Source organism: Peromyscus maniculatus, chromosome 5 (genome assembly GCF_049852395.1).
Source record: "Peromyscus maniculatus bairdii isolate BWxNUB_F1_BW_parent chromosome 5, HU_Pman_BW_mat_3.1, whole genome shotgun sequence".
Classification (NCBI taxonomy): Eukaryota; Metazoa; Chordata; class Mammalia; order Rodentia; family Cricetidae; genus Peromyscus; species Peromyscus maniculatus.
The window spans coordinates 44389214-44399311 of NC_134856.1; the positions used below are offsets into that span (position 1 = coordinate 44389214).

General features: G+C 42.8%; 1 protein-coding gene across 1 annotated transcript in view; it reads right to left on the bottom strand.

Moving 5' to 3' along the window:
- The window catches only part of Glg1 (golgi glycoprotein 1), a 106633-nt gene extending 96882 nt beyond the window's left edge, over positions 1 to 9751 (bottom strand). The window contains exon 1 of the mRNA XM_006974092.4: positions 9298 to 9751. Coding sequence (XP_006974154.1) covers positions 9298 to 9720 — 423 coding nt within the window. The 5' untranslated portion in view covers positions 9721 to 9751. The remainder of the gene's footprint in view (positions 1 to 9297) is intronic.
- Between the last annotated feature and the right edge of the window lie 347 nt (positions 9752 to 10098).

Sequence of the window (10098 nt, forward strand, 5' to 3'; positions counted from 1 at the left end):
AAAGAAAGAGGACTATGGCTCACCAGGAACCGATCAAGAAATGAGATCTCAAACTGGGCACAGTGGTGCATTCCTTTAATCCCAGCACTTAGGGTGAGTCCCTGTGAGCCTGTGAGTTTAGGCCAGCCTGGTCTACACAGTAAGTCCCAGGACAGCCAGGGCTACACAGAGAAACTATTCAGAGACTCTGTTTCAAAAAAAACAATAAGAGAAATGAGAACCCCAAACAGTAGATGGAAGCCAACGGAAGGAAGCCTGGCCTGGCAGTTCCTGCCAGATCTCAGCATGCTGCAGGCAAATGCAGGTGGACTCCCTGAATTCCAGACCAATCAGGACCACGTAATGAGACTGTCTCAAAGAAGAAAATAAAAAATTAATAAATTAACTAAAAAAAAAGAAAAAAAAGAAAAAATGAAGTATACTGATGATACACAAAAAAGGACCTTAAAAAAGTAATGAAAAAGAAATTAAATCTATTTTTAAGTGATTAAATCAAACTTCTACATATGAAACAGAGCATCTAAAATTAAAAAAAAAATACACAAGGCATAGTGATGACCATCTTTAATCCCAGCACTAGGGAGACAGAGACAGAGGCAGGTGGCTCTCTGAGTTCAAAGCCAGCCTGGTCTACATATTGAGTTCCAGGCCAGCCAAAGCTTTATAGTGAAACCCTGTCTCAAACACACAAACAAAAAACAAAATAAAACAAAACTAAATCAAATAATATAATGGAAGTGCCAGGTATGGTGGCACATACTTGTAATTCCATCACTAAGGAAGCTGAGGCAGGAAGATTGAAAGTTGAAGACCAGCCTGGTCTACATAATAAGTTCAGGACAAACCTGGGCTTTATAAGAGACCTTGACACAAACAAAACTATTGGATAGTATTAATATTAGACTGAAGCATATTAAAAGACCCATGAACATGAAGACATTGCAACAGCAATACCCAAGTGAAATATATCAAGAAAATAAAACATAATGGGGTATGTATGCAAGACATCAGCATTCAATCTAATTTATATAAGACCAGAGTTCAGGAATGGAGGAAGAACAGAAAAACTGTAAAAATACGGGTTCCCAGTATGTGTTTAAATTCTGATTAAGTACAAAATTAAAAAGGATTATCAAAACACAAAAAACAAATACAATATCTGTATAACTGTGAAAGCAATCTGAAAAGTGACATAGTAACGTGGAAAGACAGGCACTTTGCTTTGACTTTGGGTTTGCCATCAAAGCTCTCATAATACTATAGGACTTGGGCAAATCACAGTCTGATTGAGGAGCTTGCCTGACTTGTTACATTGATTTCTTTTGACATGAAGTAGTTAGTCCTGTGTTACCAAGTTGACCTCAAACTCCTAGACTCAAGTAATCCTGCCATCTTAGCCTCCCACATAGCTGGAGTGGAAGGTATACACCACACATATCTTGTTTTTTAATGGTAAAATAAGGCTGGTATCTCTTATATCTATTAATTGTGGTTATTAACTGTGGCAAATGAGATAAGAGGGGTTTCATAAATTATTAATGCTTGACCAGAATAAAGAAATATTTGGGAAAAAGGTAGTTAGATAAACACGAAGTTTTAAATAAATCAGTAACACGGCACTTGCCTGTTACCCCAGTATACTTATGAGGTTGAAGCAGAATAGAAATTTGAGGTCAGTCTGGGCTACATATTGAAACTCTCAAAGAAGCTGAAACAAAGGTGGTGTAAACCTTTAATCCCAACACTTGACAGACAGAGGCAGGTGGATCTTGGTGAGTACTGTTCTATATAATGAATACTAGGCCCGCAAAGGCTGCACAGTGAGACCCAGTCTCAAACAAAACAAAAACAAAAACACAGAAAAGGAAACAAAAATTTGAAATATGTATATAAAGGAAATAACAAAACCCTTCCCAAAATACCACAGTACGGTGTCTGTCTAGCATGCACCACAAAAATCATATAAATCCTGGAAACTCAAAATTGTAACTTTGTACTCTCCAGAAATCTACATTACTCTATGTATTTTTAGATGTGGGTAGTAAGATGTGTGTGAAACCAGCACAAAGTAAGGCAGGAGAGTTGGCTGAGAAATCGGGCTAATGAATGTGAGTCCCTCCCCCAACACTGAAGAGAAAGGGAGCCACACCAACATGTCTTCTGACTTCAGCATTCTCTGACCTAATTTCTATTTCAGAATACTTTCAAGTTGGAAATAAAAATAAAAACACTATAAGTTCTTGCAGCTTCTTATAGTGATTTTAAAAAGCCAAGATGATGTGATGGCTCATGTCAATAATCTCAACACTCAAGAGGGTGAGGTACTAGGATCACCCAGAGTTCAAGGCCAACTTGGGATAGGGTAAGACCCTAAACTAAAACACACACACACACACACACACACACACACACACACACACACACACACACACACACACAATAACTGTTTTTTTCCCCCGAGACAGGGTTTTTCTGTGTAGTTTTGCGCCTTTCCTGGAGCTCACTCTGTAGCCCAGGCTGGCCTCGAACTCACAGAGATCTGCCTGCCTCTGCCTCCCAAGTGCTGGGATTAAAGAGCACTCCCCACCCCCCGGGCAAAATAACGTGTTTTGTTTTGTTTTTTGTTTTTTGGGTTTGGTTAATCTTTCAAAGCTGAGCGGTGATGGTGCACACCTTTAGTTCCAGCACTCAGGAGGCATAGGCAGGCGGATCTCTATGAGTTGGAGGCCAGCCTGGTCTACAGAATGAGTTCCAAGACAGGCTCTAAAACTACACAGAGAAACCCTGTCTCAAAAAACCAAAACCAAACAAGCAAACAAACAAAAACAAACCAAAAAAATGGAGTTTTGAGCTACTCACGACTTTAATCCCAGTGCTTGGGAGGCAGAGGCAGATGATTTCCAAGTTCTAGGCCAGCCTTATCTACAGTGAGTCCCAGGATAGTCAGGGCTACACAGAGAAACCCTGTCTTGAAAAACAAAACAAAAAATAGAGTTTTTCTGTAATAGGTATCTACTCCAAATTTTAGAAGCCTCTAGGCCAAAAGAACTTGGGAAACTGAGGTAGGTAGAATTTTAGTCTAGCTGGATGGTGGTGGTGGTGGTGGCGGCGGCGGCCGCCGCCTTTAGTCCCAGCATTCAGGAGGCAGAGGCTGTAGTCCTGGCTGTCCTTGAACTCAGAACCTCCTGCCTTTGCTTCCCAAGTGCTGGGTTAAAGACATGTACCATTCTATCCAGCTAACCTGAGGGCTGGAGTTGGTTAAAGGCATATACCACTCTACTCAGCTAACCTTAAACCTCTGATCCTCCTGCTTCCCTTTTCCAAGTGCTGGTATTGCCTCGTTTATTATATGGTGATAGGGTCAAACACAAGACTTTTGGTTAAGCAAGTACTCTACCAACTGAGATACATTCCCAGCCCTAAGATACAGGATTTCTAATCCTTTTGCCTCTACCTCCAGAGTGTTAATATCACAAGCCTGTGCCACCATGCTGGATTTATTTGGTGCTAGGGAATCAAACCCAGGACTTCATGGATGTTAGGCAATCACTCTATTAACTACCTGCATCCCTAGTACTCAATTTAATGTTACTTGATTTCAGTAAATTAATGCTGAATGAAAATAGATGTCTGGCTCTCTTCCTTTACTTATTATTTTTAGATTCCAGTCCACACTTCTTGTCCCTCCAAACTCTATTTTAATGCAGATACAAAGGTTATTACTAACCCAGCTCTGAGCTCTGAGGGACACTACTTTGAGATTCTTTCTTTTTTTTTTGTTTTTCCAGACAGGGTTTTTCTGTGTAACAGCCCTAGTTGTCCTGGAACTCTTTTTGTAGACCAGGCTGGCTTGAGATTCTTTCTTGAGTTTCAAATTTATCTAACTCACCCTAATAAAGATGAGTCACTGGCTGATTTCAGTTTTATTGGAGTATTATTCCTCTGGATGAAGTTAAAACATCCCTTATAGTCAATAGATGAAGCAAGTTGAAGATCTGATTTTTCCATTAACAAGATTAGGAGGCATTTTCTTTCTTTCACTGAAGGATGGGGTGTGAGACAGGGGTACTGTAGTGCGGGTTGGCCTAGAACCTACAACAATCCTGCCTCAGTAGACTGAGTACTGAGATTACAGATGTGTTATCACCACACCTGGAAAAAAGTAGCTCGTGTTAATAATATATTTTGATTAACTCAATACATACAAATTATCATTAAACAGATAATCAAGATAAAAACTGAAAAAAATTGCACTATCTTCTAAATCAAGTGTGTGCCTTACACCGTACACCTCAATTCAGAGTAGATACAGCTCAACTGTTCAACAGCTACAGTCAGCTTGTGATCACCACACCAAATAGTACAGTCCTGAAGTATCAACACTACCTTACAATTTACAGACTTACTGGAGGCAAGTTACTGAACTTGTTTCCCTCATTTAAAAATAAAAAGAGTGGGGCTGGAGAGGTAGCTCAGAGGTTAAGAGCACTGGCTGCTCTTCCAGAGGTCCTGAGTTCAATTCCCAGCAACCACATGGTAGCTCACAACCATCTACAAAGAGGTTTGGTGCCCTCTTCTGGCATGCAAGCATACACACAGGCAGAACACTGTATACATAATAAATCTTTTTAAAAAAAAAAAATAAAAATAAAAATAGTAAAGCTGGGCATTGTGGCCACACACTTGTAGTCTCAGTAATTGTGGGTGATGGCAGGAAGATTGGAAATTTGAGGTCACCCTCTTGCTGCAAAGGGAATTCTAGGGCAACCTGGGCAAAAAAAAAAAGTTGAGCATGGAGGCTCCTTATAACCTTAGTATGAACTCAGAAGTCTGAGGAATAGCCTTGAGTTCAAGTCCAGCCTATGATACAGAAAAAGACTCTGTCGCAAAATTCCTCCTCTACCAGCCTGGTCTACAGGGATAGTTCCAGGACTACACAGAGAAGCCCTGTCTCTAAAAACCAAAAAGAGAAACACTCAATAAGTGCTATTATCAATATCTATATTACTAACAATGAGCAGTGTCTTATATACAGGATTCAGTAAATATTTGCTGACAGATAAATTAATTACCGCCCCATTAAATTCTTTAAAAATAAATAGGCAACAAATAAATAGGGCTAGAGAGAGTCCTCAGAGGCTATCATCACTTGCTTCTCTTGCAGGGGCCTTGATGGCTCACAACTACCCAAATCTCTCATTTCAGGGGATCAAATGCCCTCTTCTGGTCTCTGTGGACACCAGGCACCCATATGGTACACATACATACATGCTGGCAAAACACTCATCTACGTAAAATAAAAATAAGTAAATCTGAAAGAAAAAAAATCTTGACAAAGGTGGCAGAATGCTAGAAAAAGACACCTAATGCTGCAGGCATACAAACACATACATCAAACACAACAGATATAGACAGACAGACAGAAGGTAAAGTTAATGGCAGTACTGACCAAAGGTCCAATTTACTTTTTGTGCTGTTCATAGAGCCAATTTAAGTAACAGGAAAATATAACTAATTCTTCTATTTCAGTAATAAAAATCCTGGTTCAGATGAGCTGGGATTTTAGATTCATTTCATTACACAGAAATTTTTTTCATGATAGACCCAGACCAGTAGTTAATTAGCATTATCTGATATTGCTGGCTTGTCTGCCTGAGAAATCAACATTATTTCAGTGCACAGAAGCTGCTGCTACTCTACTGCTTTTGGTAGCGAAGAAAAGAGATTCTTGCACTAGATGGCCCTTCCTATTTTGTATCTATTTATACACATACATCTTCAAGAGCCACATACTAACACTAACATGAATCATCAACTATATAGTCTCTCAGTCAGAAGACTTGGTAAACATCAGCTTCACCACGGACAGTAAGACAAGACTACCTGTTGCTGCCCACTTCTCAATTAAGACAATAAAATACCACTAACCACCTCACAGGACTATCAAGAGTATTAACTAGATAAAGCAGTGTGGTCTAGGTATACAGTCAAGTGAATGATTAACAGTTTAACAGCTGGCTCTGGTGTCTCAGTTCTCTAAGGTCAATTTCAAGACCAACAAGGGCTATAAAGTGAGTTCTAGTACAGCCTTGGCAATTTATTGAGTCCCTGTCTCAAAACTCGAAAGAGGAAGTAAAATGAGGGCCAGAAACAGCGCAGTGGTAGTGTTCGTGCCTGGCATATGAGAGGCTCTGGGTTCAAGCCTTAGTCCTGCAACACAAACAATGAACAAAAACGCTCACCTCCTGAGTGTGAACGTGGGTTTGACACCCCGCGGCAGGGGCTGTTTAATCCTACCACTCGGGAGACAGAGGCGGGTAGATCTCTGAGTTCCAGGCCAGCCTGGTCTAAATAATGAGTTCCAGGCCAGCCAGGGTTACACAAGATCCTGTCTCAAAAAGAAAATTTTGTAATACTGAGATTTTACTTTCTGCTCATCATATAAAAGAGCCCATCTTAAATAAATACCAAGTATTTACCCTAAACAAAGACTTAGTGACTCACAACTTTTATGAGATTAATATATGCACAGACAGTACTAAGAAATAGTTTTAAGATTCCAGACACACACTGAATAAAATGACATTTGGGATGTGCTTTAAAAATACCAGTCTCGAGCCGGGAATATTGGCACACACTTTTGATGCCAGCATTCAGGAGGCAGAGGCAGGTGCATCTCTGTGAGTTCCCGCCAACTGAGTTCCAGGACAGCCAGGGATACATAGTGAGATTTGTGGAGACCTTGTCTTTAAAAAAAATGTCAAAGTCAAGTGGCACACCTTTAATCCCAGCACTCAGGAGGCAGAGACAGGCAGAAATCTGAGTTTGAGGGCAGCCTGGACTACAGAGTGAATTCCAGGACAGCCAGGACTACACAGAGAAACCTGTCTTGGAAAACAAAATACAACAAAAAATGAACTGGAGAGATAGATAAGGGGTGTCATAGATCCATGGTAGAGTGCTCAGATGAGCAAGTGAAGCCCATCATTATACTAAAAATTTGGCTTCTTCCTCCCAAAAGAGTGGGTCTCCAATTTACATAACACTTTCTTCCTCTAGAACATAAAATCGCATCCATCAATTTACTCATCTTCTACCAACTAACAATATTTTCTAAGTTCCAGCACTTAAGAAGGTACTCTGGAACATAACACCTCCCACCCCCCACACCCCCCACCCCCACCAAAAAAAAAAGGCATGAAATGTAGTTGCCAACCATCAGAGTTTTTATATATGATCCTGACAGAAGAAGAAGATGAGTGTACTGAAATATCCTTACTGGGAAATGGAAACTTAAAATCAATGGTAGACCAGTGACTACATTTTCAGACCAGAGTAATTTTCTTTATGGAAAGTCATCTAAGAAAAAATAGATAACTAAGTTAAAGACTCCAAAATTAGACAAGTCTGTTCTTTATAGATGGAGTGTGCCTCTACATACTTTTACGTGCAGACCATTCAGTGCTCCTGTAAGGGAAGGTTTACAGATCTCCATAATGTACACAGCATTAGGCACTCTAAACTGGGCTTTTTTGCCACTTTCCCCCATAATATCTTATTTCTACAACAATCCAGTAATAATGTATTTAGTGACCGATATTAGGATCTTAGCTTAAGGGAACAACATCTAGTAAGTATCCTCAAAAATCAAATAGAAAATTCCAAGAAGTTTGACAGAGTTAAGAATTTTGGCTATAGCTGAGCAGTGGTGACAAAAGCTTTTAATCCCAGCACTCAGGAGGCAGAGGCAGGCGGATCTCTGTGAGTTTGAGGCCAGCCTGGTCTACAGAGCGAGTTCCAGGACAGCCAAAGCTAACAGAGAAACCCTGTTTCGAAAAAGAAAAAAAATGGGGGGGGGGGGGTCGGGGGCTATATCTACCTCCTAGTCTTCAAGCTATACTTGAGAACTCTGGTGGCTCTGGAAACTCTTTGGCCCTTGGTTTTGATTTTGTATGTCTTTTCCTCTTCTGCCTTACCTTTTTTTTTTTTTGTAAATAGTCTTAACGTTGGCCTGGCTGGTCTGGAACTCTCTACTTATAACAGACTAGCCTCAAACTCAGAGAAAGATCTGCCAGCCTCTGCCTCTCAGGTGCCTGGATTAAACAAACGGGTACACCATCAAGAAGGTATATAATACTAAATAAAGCAGCAAGACTAGCAAGTGTCTTCAAACCAGTGGTCCCCTTGTGGCCTCGAACAACCCCGAAGACACACTATTCCAAACGAAATAATCAAACAGCAGCTTCTTTTTGCCAACCTTTGGGACTAACCCTATTTATCTAAACCTTTGAAAAAAAAAAGGATTTCTACCAATGTGCACTCATGTCTGTTGCACCATATCTAGAAAAGTTATCAGTGTCTTTTATTGAACCACACCAGGCAGTATGAGAACTTGAGCTCATTAATAGGTACTGTTAAAATTATTTCAAACTAGGCGAAGTTGTCCAGTCAGAGGAAGATGCCTCCAGTAGGTGGCCGGCCAGCCTGGGCTACACAGCAGATCTCTCAAAAACAAACAACTATATTCAGACTTCAGAAAGGCCCCACCACACAATCACAAACACTGTATATTTATTATAGCTTCAAATGCTGCCTGCAACTTTCTCAAGCTTTAAGGTTCCAAGCGACATGAAGGAATAGTCTAAAAAATGAGGTCCTTTACAAATTGATCACAGGAAGTGAAGAAAAAAAAAAGCATAGTTTCAGCACCAGGTAAATAATAAGGATTTACCAATTACAAAGGAATGTGGTTAAAAACAGTAAATTCGGCTCTTTACTACATACACACTAGAAGAGAACCCAGGTTACCTAACCAAGTATCTACTGCTAAATAAACAGCAGATCTACCTTGAACAGTTTGACTATGTCGACCATTTTTTTACATTGAAATGCGTTGCTACAAACTGTTGAGGTCGAAACGGAGAGCAAAAATCCTAAACTGGCATTCTTTCGGCGAGGAGCCACTCTGCATAGACCATCACACAAAAGACAGGAGCGCAAACAGAAACATGCTCCTAGGCCTTCGCCTACTGAGGCCGTGAGTCGAGGTCTCGATCCCAGAACACCGCGACAGGGAGCGAAGCACGGGATCGGGGAAGGAAGGAAGTAGAGGCAGGGTCCACTTGCCCGAATGCACCCGGGAGTGAGGGACAGAGAAGAGAGAGTGAGGCGCGAGCACAGCCCTAATGGAAAACAGCTCGGGACGCTGCAGCCCGGCATCCACGGCTTCCAGGCCGGCGACACCCTCCAGCCCACGCCAGGCCGGGCCCTCCTCCCAGGCCCGTCCCACCTCCTCACCTCCCTCACGTCCTGCAGGCACTCCAGCACCGCCAGGTTGTTGCTCCAGGTGTGTTTGGGGCACACACGGGTCACGTCTTCTCGGCAGGACTCTTCCTCCGCCAGCTTCCAGCCTCCGCCAGTCCCGCCGGGCCCCGCTCCGCCCCGCCGGGCCGAGGGCCCGCCCGCCGGGTACGGAGGCTGCTGCTGCTGCTGCTGCTGCTGCTGAGGCGGCTGCTGCTGCTGCTGCGATAACTGAGACAGCTGAGGTGGCTGCTGCCCCGCCGGGCTGCCGCCTCCAGCTTGCCCTAGGAAAGAAGCGATGTTGGCCCCCAGACCCTGTCCCTGGCCGTGGTTATTCTGGGCCCCGGCTGCCGCTAGCAGCAGCAGCTGCAACGCCGCCGACAAGCGAAACATCCTCCGTACACGTCCACACACCGCCATCTTGGGTTCGCGGCGAGCTCGACGCACCCGCCGGCGACGTGTATTTAAATGAGGGGCGGAGCCGCGGGCGTGGGCCGGCGTGGCTCCTCCCCCAGCGAGCGGTGGCGCCCCGGGCGCAGAGAGCCGAGGAGGGCCCACGCCCTGGACCTGGCTGGCGGGAAAGTGGTTCTCCTTCCCGGAGGAGCTGCTGGAGCTGCCCTGAAAACCCTGAGTAGGAGCACCATGGTCTAATTCTCTTGATGATCGTCATGGAGAAGAAAAAAAAAAAAAGAAATGAATTTAGGCTGCCCCCAACCAAGATGGCCGGTGGATATTTCTCCGGTTCAGAGACTTGGGAGGAAGAGGGATTAAAAAAAAGACAACAAACTTTTGTGTGTT